Genomic DNA, 23,921 nt, shown 5'->3' with positions numbered 1-23,921 from the left:
AAAGAAAACCTCCTCATTCGTTATCAATGGCATGTAAACCTAATAAGCCTCCGTCTCTGATGACATCTCTTCCATCCCCAGGGCTAGATAAAGGAAGTTCCGGAAACCCTGGTAGTTGTGAAGGTGGCTCCCAGCTCTGACAGTCTTGAACCCTGCATGCGTGGAGGTCACACAGCAGAAGAACAACAGAGGGAAGCATCATCAGACTTCGAATATGTTTGAACCAGAGATAGCAAATAGGCTGCAGCCAACTGAAAACACCAGAGATTCATGGTGGCCACCTGAGGGGTTGTGCTCTTAAAAAACAAAAATAAAAAATAAAAATTAAAAAATTAAGAAAGGAAGGGGTCAAGAATCCATCAGGTCTGACTGAGACGTGTATCAGTGACTAACACCCCGTATGGCAAAAGTACTCCGGTGCGCTTTGGGTACTTACAGCTTCAGCAGTATTCAAAGGCGTGTGCTCCCCTAAGACTAAGCCATGGGAATACCCCCAGCAACACTGCCAGGAGAAACGTCTCCCATGGATTTGGCTAGAAATACAGTTGTCTTTAACAAATTCACACTGAATAAATCCTGACTTATTAGAGCCTGTGAGAATGGCATTCTCAATGATAACAGTTATCACTACAATCTCCAAACATCTGCGATCCTGCAGGGAGGAGCTGTGACAGTGCAGGCCACAGGCCACATGTCCAGAATGTTTCCCAGATTGCCTGTTACAGAATAAAAGAAATGAATCCCCCCCCAAGAATGTCTTCACTCACATTTAGCCAGTTGTTCCTTTGTGTGCATCTCTGTGCTAAAATGGCCATTCTTCCCCACAGCCTGAAGTCATATGCTAAAATAAAAGAGACTCACATGAAGTCAGAACCATGCAGATGCAAGGAAACCACCACAAAGGAAATGGGCTGGAGAGTGTGGCCAGGAGGATGGTACTTCCCAGGAAGCAATTACTTCATCTCTGCCCATGAAGCAGGCAGCTGTTATTGTCCCCCAGGCCCACGCCAGCCACTCAAAGTAGGTTCTAACCAAACTACCTCCAACAAGCAATATAAATACACCACACAATTGGCTTCTGAAAGGACACCTTGCAACCAACAAGAAACTGTTAGCACAACTTTGACAAACTGTACAACTAAAAACCTTGGAAAGGGATAAACACTGCCACATTTTGACTCAAATACTGCTACGTGGTAGCACCGCAATAATTCACTGAAACAAAAGAATGAATGAGGAATACGTTTATATAGGAATCAGAGGAAGCATGACTAATCATTTAAAGAAATAGGTCAAGAAACTGCTAGGTTCAAATGCTACCGTGAGACACTGTCAGGGCCTTAGGCAAATTCACTTCTCTTGGTCCTGTTTCTAGGTTCATCAAAAACCAGCTTTGGATTAGGGAATCTATTGCTTCCCCAAGTCTTCCTTCTGTGATTCCAGCCCAGATTTTAGGACTGCTCTCCCACTTGGTATATGAAAGCACTTTCTATGTATAAAAGCAAGAGTGCATTTCTGTGTTGAATGCGGTTTGGGACCTACTCTATGAGGCAGAATATCATCATGTAACTTTAAACGTGACGACAAGGCGCACTCTAGATAAGGATAACACATAAGATGTGGCCATACACCTGTGCATGCCTGACAGGGAGATGGGGAAGTCTCATTTAATGTTCCTGTTGCACCTGAACATCCTCAGTCCACGTCAAGTTCACAACGTCCTTCTGACATCAAACCACAGGTATCACATACTTTTCCATACTTTCCACCCAAGATTAAAATATGCAGAGCACCGTGATAAAGACACCTCCATTCCCAGCATGTTGGCTTTCATTCCGTAGAATTACATACTTTCGGTGCAAAATGGTGACCAGGTTCCAGCGGCAAGCAAGACTGGGCTCAGTGGGGACAGCAGGCCCTGCAGGAGCCACCACTCCTGTCGCCACAGTCTGATGCAGCTGCAGAGAAGCTGTGGCTGAGGCCATTCACTTTGTGAGAGAACCGCACAGGAGGGAAAAGGTAGGGAAGAGGGCAATGTCATGCTTCTGAGCCCAAGCCAAGGAATCGCATCCCCTGTGACTTGCACTCATATGCCCAGATGACCTGAAGTAACTGAAGAATCATGAAAGAAGTGCAAATGCCCTGTCCCACCTTAACTGATGACATTCTACCACAAAAGAAGTGAAAATGACCGGTCCTTGCCTTAAGCGATTATATTATCTTGTGAAATTCCTTTTCCTGGCTCAAAAACCTCCCACACTGAGCACCTTGTGACCCCCACTCCTGCCCACCAGAGAACAACCCCCCTTTGACTGTAATTTTCCTTTACCTACCCAAATCCTATAAAACGCCCCCACCCTTATCTCCCTTCGCTGACTCTCTTTTTCAGACTCAGCCCGCCTGCACCCAGGTGATTAAAAAGCTTTATTGCTCAAACAAAGCCTGTTTGGTGGTCTCTTCACAGGGACGCGCATGACAGGCAGGTGCAGAGCCAGGGAAGGACCAGTGATGAGAACAGAAAGGAATGCGTCTCCCTGTACACACACTCGGATTTTATGACAATGTGCGCAGGGGGCTGAACTGGATGCCTGAGAACATTCCTCCAAGTTCTTTTGCTGATTTTCTAAATATTGGTGTAAAATCTGAACTCAGACAAAATTTTTTTAAATCGCTTCAATCAACATCTTTGTCTAGTGCTCAGCATCATATCTACATGATCATCTATAAAACCAACTTCTGTTCTAAGGCTCACATCTTCCTATTAAGTCCCAGGGATTTTACAAGGGAATGCACCTCTCATTCGCATCAAGAACACACACAACTACTGTTAAAGAAATGATTAAATTGCTTACATAATTTTTTAAACACCCAGATTTGAAATACAACAGAGACAACTTTTTGATAGCTCTGCTTTCCAACTGCGAACTGCGAGTGGAGAAAATAACCTACCATGATTTCTAACCAGTCAACAACCTGTCTTCCCTGGCTGCAGTAGGGGCAATCTTTCTGAGCTCAGGATGAAAAAGAACCCAGCTGGTTAGGGGACAGACAATCATCAGTTCTCAGTGGACTTCCCGGGTCCCAAATCCCCATGTGACACGTGGAAGTAAACAGCTATCATTGACCAAGCATCTGAATGCTTATCTCACCTCGCCATCTGATTCTCCTGCCATGCAAATTTAAAATTAATAAGCCTGCTATTAGAGAACAGAGTTGGTGCTACATCTGTCTTCCTAAAATTATGGATAATTACCAGCCCACAATGGCTTCTAATCAGATTTGAGTAGTCCCTTAGACAGGAAGCTAAAGTGCCTCAGCCCTAAACTGAGAAGAAAACAGAAACTGGAATGCTCTAGGTTTGATTTTTTCCCCCTTGTTCTAAAGTTGCTGTTCACGAATCTCCTTCTACTGTCTTGTTTATAAAATGTATGAGAAACAGGGAAATTCAAAGACATGATAGAAATGGCCACGTTTTCTAGGTACAAACTTTGTGAACATTATTTTTAGGTGCTGGGCTTTTTCTCCACAAATTGTGAGCCTGGAGTACATTTTCTCCCTCGTGGTTACACATTCAGAGTCAGGGAAAGTGGCTTTAGGAGTAAAGAGGGGAGTGCAGTGAGAAGTGACCGGACACTGAGAAGGACAGACAGGGACTCTACCTTGGTGGCCTACAGCATTCCTGGGCCTCCGACTTTACTTTTCTATCTGTACAAGGGATCTAAAGGCCCGTGATTCTAGGCCATGACAGCTCTTCATACACACATACGCAAACATCACACGCCTGTGTGAAAAGCTGTGACACTTGGCTGATTTCCTGAAGAAGTTATCTTGTATCATTTCTACTCAAGTACTCCACCTCCTTCCAGACAATTATCTGAGGATGATGGGCTATCCCACAGCCATGTGTGTAACCTCTGCTGCTTATGATCCCTGTTCATATAGCATTTTCCAAAAGCATTTGGTGTGAACTGACAGAAGAAAGAAGAATAAGGTTCTTTCAGCCCATTCATTCATTCATTCATTCATTCATTCAACAAATATTGACTATCTATGTGCCAGGCACTGGTGATATAACAGCGAACATATATTTTTGTAGGTAGCGACAGACAACCAAAAAGTATGTTAAAGAGTGATCAATACTGTAGAGGAAAATACACCAGGAAACAGGAAAGAAGAATACCCCTAGCCACCCTACACTGGGGTGACGCTAGTGTTACAAAATGGAAACAGCGGCCGGGGGCGGTGGCTCACACCTGTACTCTCAGTTCTTTGGGAGACTGAGGCAGGCAGATCACCTGAGTTCAGGAGTTCAAGATCAGCCTGACCAACATGACGAAACCTTGTCTCCACTAAAAACATAAAAATTAGCTGGACGTGGTGGCACACACCTGTAATCTCAGTTACTCAGGAAGCTGAGGCACAAGAATCACTTGAACCTGGGAGGCAGAGGTTGGAGTGAACCGAGATCGTGCCACTGCACTCCAGCCTGGGTGACAGAGCAAGACTCTGTCTCAAAAAATGTAATAAAAAAAAAATGTAAACAGAGAATAAGATACCAAAAGAAAGAACATGAACGATTAATTGTAACGAAAGCCTTTGTAAGCTGATTCTTTCCTTCCTGGATCCTTGTCCCTTACAAATGGAAAAAGAGGGCGAAGAGGGGGTAGCATCCAAATGATGTTGTAAGATGGCTTCGGGTTTCAGATGTCTGACAGCCATACTCATGTACTTCAAGGAAAAAGCTCTAGCTCTATAAGCAATCTGGGCAATGGTTTAATGATCCTGTAAGATCAGTACCATATTCTCTCATTTTTCATAGATGAGGAAACTGAGGCATAGAAAGGCTAAGTAAATTGTCCATGGTCACAGGTGATTTAGAAACTTTTCTTCAAACTTTCAAAAGTTAACTACTGCCACTATTACACATGGGTTTTTGTTTGTTTGTTTTTGTCTGTTTTGAGACAACGTCTTGCTCTGACCAGGCTGGAGTGCAGTGGCGTGATGATGGTTCACTGCAGCCTCGACTTCCTGGGCTCAAGTGATTCTCGCACCTCAGCCTCTCCAGTAGCTGGGATTACAGGCATGAGCCACCACACCTGGCTAATATTTTAATTTTTATTTTTTGTAGGGATGGGCTTTCACCATGTTGCCCAGACTGGTTCCAAACTCTGGGCTCAAGAGATCCTCCCAGGTTGGCCTCCCAAAGTGCTGGGATTCCAGGTGTAAGCCACTGTGCACAGCCCTACACATGTGACTTATACAAAGTCGGAGCAATGAGCAGGAAGAGAACAGAGACTTCAGCGAGTCTCCTGGCTGTGGCAACGCCATATCCCTCCTCCATACCGTAATGTGTCTACACCCACCAAGCTCCTAGACGTTGAAGGCAGGTCAGCTCAGAGACGAAACAGCAGTCAAGAAAGAGAAGATGCAGACACGCGTCTTGATTTCAGCTCGAGCGTGCCTCTCTGCCCTGCAGCTGCACAGGCAGAAACCAGGGGCCGTGAGTCTGAGGCAGTGTGTTCGGTTCGTGGCAGGTAATCTTTTGGGAGACCATTCCATACAATTAGTGTTACACTTCTCAAAAAGGAAGTGTGAGTTTTATAGAAAAATCGATTCCATTTGGGAGAAAGGCCTAATAAAACCACAAAAGGATAACACATTCATACAACAACAAATTCAATTCATCTGTCACAAACTGAAATCCCAAAGCCATCTGGGCACACAGCTGCTTTTTCTGAGCTGAAATTCAACTCCAGTTGAGAAACAGGTCAACTTTTCTAAAAAGATTTCTTTTTCACATGCCTTCAATAAAAATTCCTTTCCCTCACTTGTCATTTTCCAGATTTAATGACTCTGTTGGCCTTTCTCTCATTTAGGCCGTGAACACTGACTGCATGTCTACTATGGCCAGGACTCCAAGGGAGGCACCCTAGGGAACACAGATGACCGCAGCACAGCGACAACCTCAAGGAGCACACACGGGGAAGGCAAGATGATACAATCGAAGACTTCACACAGAAAAGAACTTGGCATCCGTACCCCGTCCCATTTCTAGAAAACAACGATGCTGACTTAGGAACATTTACCGAACAGCCTACAGTGTGGAGGCAGCACGAGGGGGCTCCATGCGGGGAAGAGCACCTTCAGAAGGGGGCGTGCAAGCAACGTGGAGGCAGGAGACGCCCCCACGCACAAGGACCAGCCTGAGGGCCTGCAGAAATGCCCATGCATCTGGGAAGAGGGAGAGAGGACAAGATACTTAAATGCTCCAAAATGAATAGAAGCCTCCCAAGAACCACCCCCGAAATGGGGCAGGGATTTACAAAAGACCAAACCGAGCATGCGCAGTTACCTGATCATAGCGCCACGAGAGTGAGCTATCAAGGAAGAAACAGGGTCACTAGAAGCCTGAGCCTCTACTCGCAGCTCTGCGACTCATTCACCCTATGACCTTGGTGAAGGCTCTTAGCTTCTGTGAACCACAAGAGAATCACAGGAAAACAGAAGATATGAAAACTGCTCTGCCTTTTTCACAGAACTGCTGAGGGAATGAAATCAGATAATGGATTTTAAAATTCTCTGTGAATTACAAAGCAAAATGCAAACATACGAAATCATTCCTACCATTAATAACAGCACTATCAAATTAAGAGCAGAGTTAAGACCACTGCATTTTCCACCCCCCGACTCCCAAGAGAAATAGTGAGACCAGCCGATGTATTTGGGCAACCCCAGTATCTAGGCTTTGAGAGCCTCACATCGCTCATGAACTCTGACAGTATCACTCCAGCCCAGTGCTCATTAAGTTCTCCAAGACAGCCAACTGACAGAAAATACTACAGCTTTTTCAGCTGGGCTTGAAGCCCTCCAAGTTCACAGCACAGCTAAACAATGAAGAAGAGGTTTTCTGCCACTAGACTCAAAACCTGGCTTTTGTAGATTCCCACAGAAAGAACATTCAAGGCCAGGCGTGGCAGCTCATGCCTGTAATCCCAGCAATTTGGGAAGCCGAGGCAGGAGGATCACCTGAGGTCAGAAGTTCAAGAACAGCCTGGCCAATATGGCAAAGCCCCATGTGTACTAAAACTACAAAAATTAGCCGGGCATGCTGGCGGGCACCTGTAATCCCAGCTACTCGGGAGGCTGAGGCAGGAAAATCGCTTGAACTCAGGAGGCCGAGGTAGCAGTGAGCTGAGGTCACGCCACTGCACTCTAGACTGGATGACAAGAGGGAAACCCCATCTCAAAAAAAAAAAAAGAAAAAAAGAGCATTCTTTTTTGCTGATGTTAAATTTCCTGTGCTTAACACAGAGAAATCATACAACACTGAAATCCTGAAAAACATATCATAAAAAGCATTTAGTGACTGAAAAGACATTCAATATAACCTGCAACAGTGAGTTCCCCTCCTCTTTCCAGTCAGCTCCACTAACGCTGTGACCCTTAACAATGCTTCCACTACCACAGAGGAAAATTAATAGAACCGCTTACCCCTCTCAGCTGACAGCTAAACCACTGTTTCTCCCTGGGCTCACTAAAGATGACCTTTACCCAAAACCAGGCTGCAACGACCCTGTAGATGTTGACTAACAATTTCAAAATTCCCATATTCTTTGTCCACTCCTAAGGAAGATGAACTGAAGCCAGGTGTCTCCAAGTCAGAACTAACAGAGGCCTTAAACATCAGATGGCCCATTCCCTTCTTTGACAACCGGGGGATCTAAAGCTGAGCTTATGGAAGAAAACAGCCTGTTTAGTAACAAAGTGAAAACTAAACCCTAGTCACCCAACCTCTGGTCCGGAACTCCTGCGACAATCCACCGCCCATACAGGATGAGTCTCCCTAACCAGAAACTCCAAAATCCACAACTTTTGAGTGCCGACGTGACACTCAACGAAATGTTCATTGGAACAGCTCAGACTCTGGATTTTTGAATTCAGGAGGCTCAACCAGCAAGTATAGTACAAATATTCAAAAATCCAAAAATATAAAAAAATCTGAGACACTTCTGGTTCCAAGCAGTTTGGATGAGGGATATTCAACCTGCATTTTTTTTTTTTTCTCTAATGAAGGAAATTAAAAACGAGGCCCGAGCAAAGTCATTCAATCCATACTAAAGTCATTCAATAGTTTAATTAGTACCCATTTAAAGTTAAGTGCTACCCGCAGATATTTAAAAGGATGAATACTTACATGCCTATAATCTCAGAACTTTGGAAGGCCGAGGCGGGAGGATCACCTGATGTCAGGAGTCCAAGACCAACCCGGCCAGCATGGTGAAACTCCATCTCTACTATAAATGCAAAAATTAGCCGGGCATGGTGGCGCACACCTGTTATGCCAGCTACTCGGGAGGCTGAGGCACGAGAATCGCTTGAACCTGGGGGGAGCACGTTGCAGTGAGCCGAGATCACACCACTGTACTCCAACCTGGACCACAGAGCAAGACTCTATCTCAAAAAAAAAAAAAAAGAAAGAAAGAAAATTTAAATTGTGTTTTCACATGGAGCCCATGTTCCCAGAACACAAGCCCTGCTCTATGCTCCAAGGGCACACAGGGTGCCCCTTTATCTTAATGCTCACCATATTCCATGGCAGCCATTGGCACGTGTCTGTCCATCACACTAGACTTCCTGCGCATGAGGCAGGGATCATATATTATTACCTTTCTGTCCCCAATGTCTGGCCTAGAAGACACTCAGTAAATGATTCCTGAACTAAGTCAGTTACTAAGATATGTTAAACTTGTATTAACAAAATTGATTTAATAAGTTTGCCAATGCAGCGCTCATACCACTCAGCTTAAATCTCAACCTGCGGATTTATCTTGTGTTCTGCTAGATTATCACCTATTAACATTCAGGAGGCACCTAGTATATGCTAGGCATTACTAATTGCTGGGGACCTAGTAGTGACAAAACAACATTCCTTGTTCAAAGGCAAGTTCTAGTATAAAGAGGAATAGAAGGAACAGGCTAGATTGATGAGAGAGCTAAGAAAAGGACAGGCTGCCATGGGAAGCACCTGGTCTTGTCTGGATGGTACACAGTTAACAAAGTCTGAGTGCTTCATATAGCATAAGATCATCTCCTCCAAATCAGCGAATGAAGCTTTGATTCCCCAGTACCAGAAGTCACCATAAAGGTGTGCACAGCCCCAAGCTTAGAGTAGGAAGTGAAACCAAACAAACAAACAAAGCTCCAAGTTCCAGAGGAAACGGTCCAATTATGAAATCCTCTGGCTACGTTCAATTGAAATTCAAGGTATTCAAGAGGCCAATATTTAAGTGATAAATTCACCCAACCGCTTAAAACTAAAGTAGTCTTTGATTCAAGGGGTAAAGGTATAGTACCTTTTACAAATTTATTAGCTCTTAATATTTACATTTAAATATGATGATGATGGTGTAATAATAACTTTACTGAGTAGTTACTATGTGTTAGGCACCAAACTAGGCACTTTACACACACATTTGCACGATCATGTGAGATGATAATTACCCCTTGTCATTCCATTTCATAGATGAAAGTCAGGTTTATATATGCTTAAAAACTTGTCCCAAATGACACAGCTAGTTAGCAAATCCCAGGCAGCCTGACTCCATAGGCCTTGTTTAAAGAAGTAATATTTATAATCTGTCCAGCACAGCGGTGGTACAAACAAGAGTTCAATAAATGCCTAAAAGGTACTTCATACCCAAAATCGTTTCCTGCCAATCAAACTGGACTTACAATGGTTCTGCATAACCAACTGTCAAATCATTGTTCCATGAAGAAAAGGTGGAATGGGTAGAGATCAGAATAGAGTGAATAACTGGTCAATGTACTTCATGACAGGTAGTAACAGGATGTGGCATTTAGGCTATTTCCACACTTGTTTGCATAACACTTTTTCACAGTTCTAAAGCACAAGAACCATTCTAAGCTGGTGAAAGCATAAGGCATGTCTATGATCTAGGACTCCAATTCACTGTGGATCAGTGGATCTCAACCTTTACTCAACCTTTAGGGTATATCAGAACCACCTGGGGGTTTTTAACGGCATTATAGCTGCCCAGGCTCCATTCCTGCAGATTCTATTTCAACTGGTCTGGAGTAAGCACGCCTGTGTTTTTCACAGCGCCCCAGATGCAGCTAGGTTTGCAAACCACTGTCCAAGATGCTCTCACACTTCCGCTCGGTTCAACACACACTCACTGAGATTCTAAGCACTATGAATCGGATTAAGTTAACAAGTCAGGCTCCACTCCCTAATAATATTGGCAAAGAAACCAATATCAGAGATTTATTCCAGTCCAAACCAAATAAATTACCGGGTGAAAAAAATGCCCTGGCATAGTTTTTCCTACAAAACAACTTCCTGCGTCTTCCTGGTCCGTAGCCTAGAGACTGACTCTGAGCCATGAGAATTCAGAATCAGGGGAAAATGCCAGTTTGAGGCATCTGCCTGCCAGTTTGAGGCATCTGCCACACTCCTAGCACACCCCCAAAAGCGTCCAGCTACATTTCACATCCACTGTCCTAACAGGGGTCGAAATAGGGAAGAGCAGTGCAATACAGAAAACAGAGCCTGCTCTGCTGGGCATCAAAAGGCTGGAGAATTCCAGTCCTAGCCCTGCTACCAATCCATCTGGTCACTTCTCTCTGGTCCTGGTGTGGCCAACAGTTACGCGAGAGGGTGAGGCATAAAAACACAGATGTCAGGCAAGCTCCAGCATCCAAAATACATAGAAATTAAAAAGCATTAAGGTGATATCAAGGAAAGTATGCCATCAACCAGAAAAGTAACTGAAGTATTCCTTTTCCCATTCTTAAGAAATCAAAAGTGGAAGCAAAAAATTGAACAATCAGCCTACCAAGTAGACTGGGGCAACAGAATACACTCACGGATTCTGTTCACAACAGCGGGAGTGACAGACCAAAAGGAGAACGGCAGAGCGTCCCTCTCCCCTCTGTCCACTCATGCAACCAGCACGTGAGTGCGTCCACATGCAGCTCCCAGTCTCCTGTTCCACTGACGCCAGAGTCCACTCACTGCAAGCCTACTAAGTGCCACATGTGCTATGATGCTCCCTCATCTCATCACCATAGACGTCCCTGCTGGAGGTGAGTATGTGACAGACGAAAATCACGGAGGCCTAAGGAGGTTGAGACCCGCATTCCCACTGCGGTGAGGGTGTGCTTGAGAGGGACCCCACGGCTGAGCCCTCCATGCCGCTCTCCTCAGGAATCACTCCCAGACCAGAGCAACGAGGGTGGATTTTCTTCCTCTCACTATTTTCAGCCCCTTGGCTGACCCACCGTTCCCCAGAAAGCTATCGAGTTCTGGCAGCTCTGAGTCCACAAAGCCATAAACGCACGGGACACACAGCCCATCTGTCTCTAACGGGTCTTTTACTTGTCATGCTGGTCATTTCAAAGAGCAGATGAGTTAAGAAAGACTTGGCAAGTTACCACGAAATGACCCCTCCACTCCTTCCTGGGGAAAGGGTGACTAGTTAGCAGTCAGGCCGGCTTTCTTCCCCCACTCCCTGCATTCCTGTCCCCAAGGAGCCACAGACAATCCCACCAAATAGAGGCAGGAGACAGCCGCCTCCTTCCTACAGCTGGAGGGGGGAAGGGTCCTCTCGGGCCTTTCTAACTGCATGAAAACCAAACTGTGAGCTGTACTGACCCGGGCCTCACCCATGTTGCAGTCACGTACAACACAGGTGCCCAGTGGTATCATCAGGCAGAACTACGAATGTGCTTTCCATCGTTTTCATACAATGATTCCAGAACCGTTATCCACACAGTTCCACTTCTCACACATAAGACGTACTTCACGGATTACACAGCATGTTCACCATGCCCCTCATCTGCTCCTCCCAGCAGCCTTGTGTGATCCCTTGAGTATGCTTCCTCATACTGAGGTTTGAAACCAAAACTTTCTCAAGAACATCCAGCTAGTGTTAGAACCAGGATATGAGGGCTTCTGATTCTAGAACCAGTATTTGTGCCACTGTTCCACATGGGCCCCTCCAGGGATTTCTGCCTGATCTTAAAATGCAGACAGCAAATCTGTCTCTCTACAGTCCTCGGGATCCCTATAGGCAAGAAGTCAAACTTCTAACAGAAAGCTTATACTTATTTGGAAGGCTACCTGGGATATTTCTTTTAAGTTAGTTTGTTCATGTTTTGGAAAGATTGTTCCAATGACAATGCGGGACATGAAGTGTAGAAAGGATTCCATGATGAGGCAGATAAACAATTCGGGGGCTCTTACAACGGTTCAAATGAGGCATGAGGTGCAACCAGAAAGGACAGAGGGAAAATGCATTGGAAAGAAATACAAAATGAAGTCCACCAGGATGGAAAAAAGGGGAGTAAGCACGATGGTGGTTTCTAGTTTGAAAGACTGATGAACAAGGATGTCATTAACTACTGCAGAGTGGTATCTGGGGCCTGGGTGCACCAGTTTGTTTAACCATTCACCTGCTGAGCAGTCTCCAGGCTGTTTCCAGTTTCTAGCCTTTATAAATAATGCTGCTATGAACAGATACATATAGGCTTTTGTGTGAACATAAGTCTTCATTTCTCTGGGATAACTGCCCATGAATGTGAGTGCTGCATCCTATGGCAATTGCACATTGAGTTTTTTAAGAAACTGTCAAGCTGTTTTCCAGATTGGCTGTACCATCTTCCATTCCCAGCAGCCAAGTGTGAGTGATCCCGTTTGCCTGCATCCTCACCAGCATTGGTCTTGTTACTACTTTTTATTTTAGGCATTCTGATAGGTGTATAGTGATGTAGCTTTAGTGTGCATTTTTCTGATGGCTCATGATGGTGAACATCTTTTCATGTGCTTATATGTTATCTGAAATGTCTCTTAAGGTCTCTTATTCATTTTCAAAGTAGATGATTTGGTTTCACTGCTGAATTTGGATAGTTCTTTATATATTATAGATATGAGTCCTTTATCAGACATGTAGTTTGCAAATAGTTTCTCCCAGTCTCTAGCTCCTCTTTTCATCTTTATTTTGCATTTTACGTTCTAGTCCACGATCCATTTTGAGTTAATTTTTGTACGAGGTATGAGGTTTAGGTCAGAGTTCAGGTTTTTTCCCTATGAATAATCAGGTAGCCAGTAACTTTTCTTAAGAGACAACGTATCACTCTGTCACCCACGCTGGAATGCAATGACAAGATCAGAGCTCACTGCAGCCTCGACTCCTGGGCTCAAGTTATCCTCCTGCTTCAGCCTCCTGGAGTAGCTGGGACCACAGGCAGGTGCCACCATGACCAGTTAATTTTTTTAGTTTTTGTAGAGACAGGATCTTGTGCCATGTTACCCAGGCTGGTGTGGAACCCCTAGGCTCAAGTCATCATCCCACTTATATGGGGCCAGGCAGTGGCACAGGACGATAATCACAGCACTTTGGGAGGATGAAGCAGGAGAATCACTTGAACCCGGGAATTCCAGACCAGCCTGAGCAACAGAGGAAGGCCCTGTCTCTGCAAAAAAATTTTAAACATTAGCTGGGCATGGTGTTGTACACCTGTGGTCCCAGCTACTTGGGAGGCTGAGGTGGGAGGATCTCTCGAGCCTATGAGGCTGAAGCTGCAGTGAGCCATGATCGTACCACTACACTCCAGCCTGGGAGAAAGTGAGACCCTGTCTCCAAAAAAAAAAAATGCTAGGGCATCACCCATATTAAAGACAGGTATTGTCTTTTTGAAAATTTAATTACAGTTATAAAATGGACATGCAAAATGTCCACTTTGAAAGCTTGAAAAATATATAACTCTAAGTATTCTTACCTTAAAATTCTGATTCCTACCTAAGATATCGTATACTGTTTACATAAGTATCACAATGCCTGTACAACAGCTGAAAATGTGTACAAGGGAGAAAAATGAGCATGTATGCCTATTAATTAAGGTATATTTCCCCCTTATTACATAAAAAAGTCATCACGGCCAACCCCTGTGACTGTATCTAAAGTAAACTTACAGTTTTACTGCTCTGTATTATAAAATGCAAGGCTAAAATTCAAATACTAAACATTTCCTAAAGCCAACGGTAGTTTACTTAACATAAATGCCTAGGGTCTATACCAAAAATATGAAAAAGCTAGCTACTTCATAGCCATTCCAATCTAAGTTCAGCTTTTTCTTTTTTAATTGACACATAATTGTGTACTGTACATATGTATGGAGCACACAGAGTGATGTTATAATACATGTAATGTATGTGATCAGTGTAATTAGCATATCCACCATCTCAAACATTTATCATTTCTTTGTGTTGGTAACGTTCAATACCCTTCCTCCAATTATCTGAAACTACATTTTTTTTTTTTTTTTTTGAGACAAAGTCTTGCTCTGTTGCCCAGGCTAGAGTGCAGTGGTGTGATCTCAGCTCACTGCAACATCTGCTTCCCAGGTTCAAGCTACTCTCCTGCCTCGGCCTCCCTGGTAACTGGGGTTACAGGCACCCACCACTATGCCCGGTTAATTTTTGTATTTTTAGTACAGATGGGGTTTCACCACGTTGGCCAGGCTGGTCTCAAACTCCTGACCTCAGGTGTTTCACCCACCTCAGCCTCCCAAAGTGCTAGAATTACAGGCATGAGCCACCGCGCACAGCCTGAAACTATATATTCTTGTTAACTATAGTCATCCTATGTTATAGAACACTAGAACTTATTCCTATCCAGCTATAATTTTGTATCCTTTAACAAATTTCTCCCTATCTCCCTCTCCCCCCACCCTTCTCACCCTCTAGGATCCTCTGTCTACTTTCAACTTCCATGAGATCCACTCTTTTTTACCTTCCACATAAGAGAACATGTGCTGTGTGACTTTCTGTTCCTGGCTTACTTCGTAATATCTTCCAGTTCCATTCACGTTGTGGAGAATAACAGGACTTCATCCTGTGTTATGGCTGAATAGTACTCCACTGTGTATAAAGACCACATTTTCTCTATCCATCATCTGCTGTTGGACACCGAGGCTGATTCCATATCTTGGCTATGGTGAACAGTGCTGTAGGAAACAGAGGTGTGGATGCCCCTCCGACACTGATTTCCTTTTCTTTGGGTATCTACACTGTAGTGGGACTACTGGATCACACTGTAATTTCATCTGCAGTTTTCTGAGGAACCTCCATACTGTTTGCCATAGTGGGTGCCCTAGCTTACTCTTACTCTTTCTCTTTTTTCTCTTCGCGACAGAGTCTCACTGTTGCCCAGGGTGGAATACAATGGTGCAATCTCGGCTTGCTCACTGTAGCATCCGCCTCCCGTGTTCCAGTGGTTCTCATGCCTCAGCCTTCTGAGTAGGTGGGATTACCGGCGCCCGCCACTGCACCTGGCAAATTTTTGTATTTTTTAGTAGAGATGGGGTGTCGCCACGTTGGCCAGGCTGGTCTTGAACTCGTGGGCTCAAGTGACCCGCCCACCTCAGCCGCCCAACAGCACCGGGATTACAGGTGTGATCCACCGCTCCCAGCTAATTTTTGTGTTTTTAGTAGAGGCGGGGTTTCACCATGTTGGCCAGACTGGTTTCAAACTCCTGACCTCAGGTGATCTGCCGGCCTCGGCTTCCCAAAGTGCTGGGATGTCAGCGTGCGCCCTGCGCCCAGCCAGCTGCTCTAGTTTACACACCCCTACAGTGTGTAAGAGCTCCCTTGTCTCCATATCCTCGCCAGCACTTGTTATTTTTTGTCTTTTTGATAATACCCATCCTAACCGGTGAGATGATACCTCACTGTGGTTTTGACTTGCATTTCTCTGATTATAAGTGATACTGAGCATTTTTTTCACATATTTTTTCGCCATTTGTAAATCTTCTTTAAAGAAATCTCTGTTCGCTTGGATGTGGTGACACAAACCTGTAAGCCCAGCACTCAGAACGCTAAGGCAGGAGAACAGCTTGAGCCTAGACCAGCCTAGGCAACATACTGAAAACCTAGCTCAAAAGAAAAAAATGAAGAAGAAGAAGAAGAAGGAAGAAGAAAGAAGAAGAAGAAGGAAGAAGAAGGAGGAGGAGGAGGAGGAGGAGGAGGAGGAGGAGGAGGAGGAGGAGGAGGAAGAAGAAGAAGAAGAAGAAGAAGAAGAAGAAGAAGAAGAAGAAGAAGAAGAAGAAGAAGAAGAAGAAAGAAGAAGAAGAAAGAAGAAGGAGAAGGAGAAGAAAGAAGAAGGAGAAGAAAGAAGGAGAAGAAAGAAGAAGAAAGAAGAAGTAAGAAGAAGAAAGGAGAAAGGAGGAGAAGGAGGAGGAGTAGAAGGAGGAGAAGAAGGAGGAGGAGGGGGAGGAGGGGGAGGAGGGGGAGGAGAGGGAGGAGAGGGAGGAGAGGAAAAAGAAGAAGAAGAAGAAGAGGAGGAGGAGAAAGAAAATGAAAGAAAGAAAGAAAGACAGAAAGACAGACAGAAAGACAGAGAGAAAGAGAGAAAGAGAGAAAGAAAGAAAGAGAGAAAGAAAGAGAGAAAGAAAGAAAGAAAGATAGATCTGTGTCTGTTCAGCTTTTTGACCTCCAAAAAGTAAGAGCCCATTTTGGAATCTGATGACCTGCCTGATTCAGAGACAATCTGTGTTTGGTTCTACTCTGCTACTTCCTATGTGACTTTGGGAAGTTCCCTTAGCCACTTTGAGCTCAACTTCCTCAACATTAACCAGGAATAAGTATCACCTGCCTCTGCTGGTTAACGCTGAGGACTGAAAGGAGAACCTCCACAATGCCACTTGATAATGCCGCCTGGTGGAAGCCCCTCAATGCTGGGCTGGTAGGATCATCTGAAGCTAAGTACAACTTTCCTTCCCATTGTCCCAGGCTCACTCTGCATAAAATTAGCAAGGAATAGTGAATAAACGAAACCAAAATAATTGCTTAATTTTTTATAAGAAATTTTTAAAAAGTGGGGGTGGTGGAAAAATAGGAGGGAGAGGAGGGGAAGGAAAAGCAGCCGGTGACAAGTTCTAGTCCAGGGCTCATCCCCGGCCTCCTCCCTCAGGCAATCACCAATCCCCACCTCCTGGGGAGGGATACTTTCTCGGCTGGCTTCACCCACATGGAAGGCACTGCCACAGGTGTTCAGAAACCAGGAGCATCTTGAAATGGGCAATGTGCTTTGGGTAGGAGACCTACAATTTCCGCAAAGAAACCACAGCACAAAAGTGACCCACATAGGAGGCACCGACGGCTGTAAATACTTGGTGGCAAAAACTGATGTCATACCTTCTGTACAGGAGACACACACCCAAATAAAACTTGCCAAAATAGTAGAGAAAAAAAATACAGCAGACATCCAGTACCATTCTGTTACAGAAATATTTATATCCCAAAGCCAGGGACCTCTCTGGAACACTGTTTATTTCCCCGCTTCATGGAAGATGTTTGAGTGCACTCACATGTGTCTCAACAAACTTCCAGTCCCTGCTCTGAACCCTGTGACTCTTCAGCAAAACCCAAAAACAAATATCCGTTTTCCTTCCAAATGGGAAATTTCCTGACCTAGCGAAACCAGCATCAAATCCACTTATTATGAGATAGCTGATTACAGGCGAAGCCCTCTAGTCCCAGGATGACTCCCCTCCTGCAGGAGCGGGAAGGATGGGCATAGCACTGGCCTTCCAGACCACATCTCCAGGCAGTTTGAAACCATGGCTGCTCAGGTGAGCCATGATAAAAATCAAAACCAAGTATCTCTGAAAAGTGTACATGTCAAGAACCAGACCTCGGGCCAGATTCGGCAGAAATGGATGTTGCAAGGTTTGTTCAGAGACCTCCTCTCCATGCCCCCTCTCCCCGGGACCTCCCTCCTTGCACTAGGGTCCCAGGGCCAATGGACCGTTCCCTTACCTCTAGCCCAGTACATTTTCAGGAACAACTCCCAGACTGTACCAGACCCTGAAATCTATTCACTGAATGCACTATTTCTTGAAATGATCGTGAATCACCTGGCTATAACAACAATTGTTTTAAAAGTGTTCTCTCTCTCGGGAATCGTGCCATGAGTTTGAGCAAGCAGCTCTGCTTCTCTCTACTGCAATTCTATCATTTGCAAAATGTTAACAATCACTGTGTTCACCCATAGCATTGTTGTAAAAAGCCTTAAGACCCACTTCATGTAGCCTGCCTGGAGCACAGACCCTGCCACATGCTAAATGCCCGCTGAAGGTGAGTTATCTGTTGCTATTATTACCTGTCACTCCAGCGAACAAAAGGAGTCGATCAGGTCTCATCGTATCACCATGAAAGGATGTCCACGTAGACTGCGCAGTGGGAGTAGGGAGACTCAGTGTTTATCAGGTACTATTTTGTTCTTTACAAAGTGTACATACATATTTGTAGGTACACTGGAAAAGATCTGGAAGGAAATACACCCAGTGTTAATAGTGACTACCCCAAAGACACATTCATCCAAACACACAACAGAAAAACATTCACTATCTTTCTGTCTTCTATATCATTTGAACTATTTTCAATAAGCATCTATGGCTTTTGTAAAATTTTTGAAAAGAATTTATTGCAATTTTTTCTGGAGAAACAAGCAGGAGCATGAAAAAGGTGGAAACAGAAGGTAAAATGGAATTGAGTCCCAGCCAGGCTCAGCAGGTACACGAACCACACACCTCTCACTACAACTCAACACCAGCTCTCTCTTCTCTTGGTCCAATGGCCCAAGACTTAGAGATAAAATGTTTATTGTGATCACATCAATCACACCACGGAGCTTGGAACCACCCTTCCAAACTCCTCTGGTTCTGTGTACCTGCCCGGGGCTGTTAGCTTTCCTCCTGTGTCTTTGCTGGACTGTAATCCCCTAGTGGTGGAAATGCACCCTGACACTTAGCCATCATCCCCACAACACTCAGCACCGCAGAGAGACCAGGGCAGTGATGCCCACTCGGACTGTGATTCTACTTATAAAGCAAAGGACCAGGGGCCAGATGCGACTTGTCTTTGGTAACTCACCAGCTGTTGCTTGAACCAGAAAAAAGCCAGGTCTGCTGATGCCCAGAAAAGAGCTAGCACATGTCCCACTAGAAACGTGGTGAAAATGTGTTGCTTGCTGTGAAATGATGCACTACTGGAGAAGATGGGTGCAACTTCTCATGGAGGCACTCAGCCCAGATCACCAGGAAACAGGGCTGCCGGATGAGACACTCGGCCCAGGTCACCAGGAAACAGGGCTGCCAGATGAGACACTCGGCCCAGGTCACCAGGAAACAGGGCCATCGGATGACACACTCGGCCCAGATCACCAGGGCACAGGGCTGCTGGATGAGACACTAAGCCCGTCCACCGGAAGGGAAATCTGGCTGGGCAGTGGAGGGAAATTCACACAGCCCAAGGACAGCAACAGCATGAACAAAACAAGAAATACCTGACTGGAAAGCCATAGCCTGGCTAGCAAATTCGAAACAGAGCCACAATCCTAGCAACACATATCACTGCAACACAGAGCTTCAGTCAGTGTGCGCACACTGTAAGTAGAAATGTAAAATGTCCATGCTTTTGGAACAAGCGGGCTATTTGTGTGTGTGTGTGTGTGTGTGTGTGTGTATGTGTGTGTGTGTGTGTGTGTATCTGTGTGTGTGTGTGTGTGTGGGTGTGTGTGTGTATCTGTGTGTGTGTGTGTGTGTGTATCTGTGTGTGTGTGTGTGTGTGTGTGTATCTGTGTGTGTGTGTGTGTGTGTGTGTGTGTGTGGGTGTGTGTATCTGTGTGTGTGTGTGTGTGTATCTGTGTGTGTGTGTGTGTGTGTGTGTGTGTGTGGGTGTGTGTATCTGTGTGTGTGTGTGTGTGTATGTGTGTGGGTGTGTGTGTGTGTGTGTGTGTGTGATGTCAAACAAAAAAGTTGAGAAGAAGCTGTTGGCAAGGAAATAGAAACAGGCGCCCTTACACATTGACAGTGAGATAACGGTATGGCCCTAACGGAAGGGAATCCGGCAACACCCATCAATATTTAAAATGCACAGAACCCTGGATCCCACAATTCCATTTCTAGCAATGCATCCTATGAACATATTCACGCAAATATGCAAGAATTATGTACATCTCAGCATTGATTAATGCAAAAGGTTGGGAACAACCTAAATACTTACCGGTGGACCACCGTGTTTATCTTATGCCAACATCTGTGTTTTTAAAAACAAGACACATAGGCTGGGTGCAGTGGCTCACGTGTGTAATCCCAGCACTTTGAGAGGCTGAGGCAGGTGGATTACGAGGTCAAGATATCCAGACCATCCTGGCCAACATGGCGAAACACCGTCTCTACTCAAAATACAAAACTTATCTGGGCATGGTGGTGCACACCTGTAGTCTCAGCTACTCAGGAGGTTGAGGCAGGAGAACCGCTTGAACCCGGGAGGCGGAGGCTGCAGTGAGCGGAGATCACACCAGCCTGGTGACAGAGCAAGACTCTGCCTTGGAAAAACAAACAAACAAACAAAAACTGGCAAGAGTGATCACAGGGCAGTGATGGGAGTAGAACTGCCTTTCACTCTCCAGAACCTTTTGATTGTCGCTCATATTACCTATTCCAAATATGTGACTACAGCAAATATTTTCAAAGTAACTATGAAAAACTGGGAGAATAATAATATCTAACACACAGGACTGCTGTATAATTAAAGGATGAAAAACATAAAGCACTATCAGAGTTCAAAGGAAGAAAGATTAATTCTAGTTTGGACGTCAGAGCGGGGATCATGTAACAGAAGTATTTCAAGTCTTGAAGGATGGAGAAGATTTAAAGAGGCAGAAGTGTGGAGACGATGTCCCAGATGGAGATAAGAACATAGGCGAAGACGATGAAGAGATGAGAAGGTATAAATTCTAAGTGCAGCTCTCAGTCTGGGCTTCAGAAGAGGGCTTAGACAACAAGCTGGAGTGCAAGGCTGATGGTGTGAATGGAAACACGAAACCCAAATTTGCATATCACGCCCTGATCATGAGCCTTGAATGCCAAGCCAGAGAATCTGTCCTCGATCTTAACAATGAAAAATCACTGGGCCGGGTGTGACAGCTCATGCCTGTAATCCAGTGCTTTGAGAGGCTGAGGCGAGAGGACTGCTTGAGGCCAGGAGTTTGAAACCACTCTGGACAACACAGCAAGACTGTCCTTACAAAAAATTTAAAAATTAGCTAGGCAGGATAGCACACCTGTAGTCCCAGCTACTCAGGAGGCTGAGGCGGGAGGATCACTTGAGCCCAGGAATTTAGGGTTACAGTGAGCTGTCATGACACGCCTGCATTCCAGCCTGAGCAACAGAGCAAGGGCATGTCTCAAAAATCAAATCAAATGAAATAAAATCACTACAAGTTTGTATATACATAAAGTATAAAATCATACCATATATGATTTAATCCAGCGATATAATATAAATTAGAGGGGGAAAAGAGAAATTAGGAAGCTATTATAAGAAAACAAGACTCAACTAAGACATGAGCAAAGGCACTCGGCTCACAGCACTATCTTTATATAAAGGAATGAACTACCACATTTATTTTCATGGCATCACCAACTCAGATACAGGCTACAGTATTCTGGAACCATCTCTGTATCAGTCAAATCAGATGGCCATAATACCATAGGCAAATACCATCAAAAACACCATAGGCTGTGTGGTTTAAGCATTAGTTTATTTCTCACAGCTCTCGAGGCTGGAAGTCCAAGATCAAAGTGTCGGCCGACTCAGTTCCCTGACAGGGACCTCTTCCTGGCTTGCAGACAGCCACCTTTCTTCTTGTTTCCTCACACCAGGACAGTGCGAGCTCTCTGCTTTCTCCTCTTCTTCTTTTTTTTTTTTTTTTTTTTTTTTTTTTGGAGACAGACTCTCGCTCTGTCACCAGGCTGGAGTGCAGTGGCAGAATCTCAACTCACTGCAACCTCCGACTCCCTGGTTCAAGCAACTCTCCTGCCTCAGCCTCCCGAGTAGCTGGGATTACAGGCACGTGCCACCACACCCAACTAATTTTCGTATGTTTAGTAGAAACAGGATTTCAGGATGGTCTCAATCTCCTGACCTCGTGATCTGCCCACCTCGGACTCCCAAAGTGCTGGGATTACAGGTGTGAGCCACCACACCTGGCCTAGTTTCTCTTCTTCTAAGGGCACCAATCCTGTCAGACCAGGGCCTATGCTCATGACCTCATCTAACCCTAATCACCTCCCAAAGGTCCTATCCCCTAATACCATCACACTGGCAGTTAGGGCTCCAGTACAAGAATCTGGGGGAGACATAAACATTCAGTTTGTAACAATGTCTTTTCAATCCTTGAAATCCTTGTTGTTGTTGGAAAAAAACCCAAATGAGTAGGTGACAAAGTACCTTGTATGTAAACAAGTCAGGACTTTTCATATTTCTGCTAACACATTTAGGTCAATTTAAAATGTCTGATAACAAGAGTCAGAAGCAGAGATAAATGAAAGTTAGTTACTCTGCATTTTAGGCCCACATTGAGCTGTCTTCCAATGACATTGTGGCACAAAGAACACTGCTTTCTATTCCTGGTTTTGTCACCAAAAAAGCTGGAACATTTCCCTGTATTTCCGTTTATCTCTAAAATCACTGGGTCGACCTAGCAGACCTCCAAGGTCCCTTCCATTCACAAATTCCACAAATAACTTCCTACCAACAGAGGCTACACAAATAAACTACACTGACGAAGGGGAAAGCTAACACTAGCAAACAATGAGTTGCACACAAGACAAGACGTATAGAGAAGTGGATCAACCACAAACTGGTGGACGATGAGCCGGCGGTGGATAAAAACACATTCCCTAACGATGGACAGAGAGGCAATGGCGCCGAGGTAGTATTGTTGAAGATTTCCTATTTTACATCTTCAAGATAAATGGCCCAATTGTTTACATTCATTCTGATTAAATGTGAACGTCAAAACTTCCTCCAGGGGACACAGACATCTAAAAACTTCCCAATGTGTCCAATTTGTCACTTGATATTTTTACTGACAAGAAAAATGAGGGGCTGAATATACAAACAGACCATGCCTGATCATATGTAGAAAGACAGAACTCAGATCACAACCTGTAGCTGCCCACCCAGGAAACCAATCCCCTATCTACAGTCAACAGCCAGGAGGCCAGCCAGGCTAGCACATCAGACAGGAAGCCAGACTGCTCTCTCTCCACAACCCAGAGACTAAACCACAACTCTGTCCACGTGGCCAGGACTTGACTCAAAACTGACAGCCACCCTAATTTTGGCCCCTGTTTCCAGTTAGGATCATTCAGAGAAAGCCAAATATGCCCCTAACCAATCACATAGGACACCCCACTTCTGCACAGCCGCCTCCAGCCCCCACAACAGCCTCCACTGGGAGCCGTTCTTTCCATCCTGAAGCTTCCCCACTCCTCATCCGCCACTCACTTGCATGTCAGTCTCTGCCACACGCAAGTGTTGGTGCTGACTTTCTTGCCACAGCAGCTCTGAGAAAGTCGCCTCTGCCTATCTCATGTGGGCGGCTTTCCTTTATTTCCCCCGAAGAATAAGTCTTAAATGAGGGGCTTCTCTATATGGTCAAGCTATACAATTCAGAAGCCCAGCATGGCAGATTCCAAGCCTGGAAAGACCATACACCCCTCAGGTCCTCTTTCCACAAAACACAGCTTCCTTGAGTTCTTCAGTCACTCCCACCAACCAGGGAAGGAACCATGTGTTATGGAAATATCAAGGGCCTTGAAGTGAAACTTCTGGGTTCATCAAGTACTTCATCTTTGCACTTAAGAAATTACATGGCCTTGGTCAGGCGTGGTGGCTCGCACCTGTAATTCAAGCACTTTGGGAGGCCGAGTTGGGCAGATTAACCGAGGTTGGGAGTTCAAGACCAGCCTAACCAATATAGAAAAACTCCGTCCCTACAAAAAATACAAAATCAGCCTGGCATCGTGGCGCATGCCTGTCATCTCAG

The 23,921-nt window shown here is 44.9% G+C and overlaps 1 protein-coding gene and 2 long non-coding RNA genes across 7 annotated transcripts in view; 2 read left to right on the top strand and 1 right to left on the bottom strand.

Moving 5' to 3' along the window:
• LOC119623598 (uncharacterized) overlaps window positions 1-6,085 on the top strand; it is a 164,544-nt gene extending 158,459 nt beyond the window's left edge. For 2 of the 5 annotated variants that reach the window (XR_012092343.1, XR_012092352.1), the window contains 2 exons: window positions 82-3,356; window positions 5,877-6,085. This is a non-coding gene — a long non-coding RNA (uncharacterized lncRNA). The remainder of the gene's footprint in view (window positions 1-81; window positions 3,357-5,876) is intronic. The other 3 variants (XR_012092356.1, XR_012092349.1, XR_012092346.1) reach the window with 2 other exon arrangements.
• LOC140711197 (SH3 domain and tetratricopeptide repeat-containing protein 1-like) overlaps window positions 1-23,921 on the bottom strand; it is a 44,464-nt gene that overhangs the window by 16,981 nt on the left and 3,562 nt on the right. The window contains 1 exon segment of the mRNA XM_073014103.1: window positions 18,183-18,347. Within this exon segment, the coding sequence (XP_072870204.1) occupies window positions 18,183-18,222 (40 nt within the window). The 5' untranslated portion in view covers window positions 18,223-18,347.
• On the top strand, window positions 8,465-15,041 carry LOC140711201 (uncharacterized). The gene is made up of 3 exons (XR_012092361.1): window positions 8,465-8,702; window positions 10,817-11,106; window positions 14,768-15,041. It is a non-coding gene; the product is annotated as an uncharacterized lncRNA (long non-coding RNA).

This window comes from Chlorocebus sabaeus, unplaced genomic scaffold (assembly GCF_047675955.1).
Source record: "Chlorocebus sabaeus isolate Y175 unplaced genomic scaffold, mChlSab1.0.hap1 unalloc_scaffold_279, whole genome shotgun sequence".
Lineage (NCBI taxonomy): Eukaryota > Metazoa > Chordata > Mammalia > Primates > Cercopithecidae > Chlorocebus > Chlorocebus sabaeus.
Note: the sequence above shows the minus strand (reverse complement) of the source record. Positions and strands in the feature narration are given on the sequence as shown.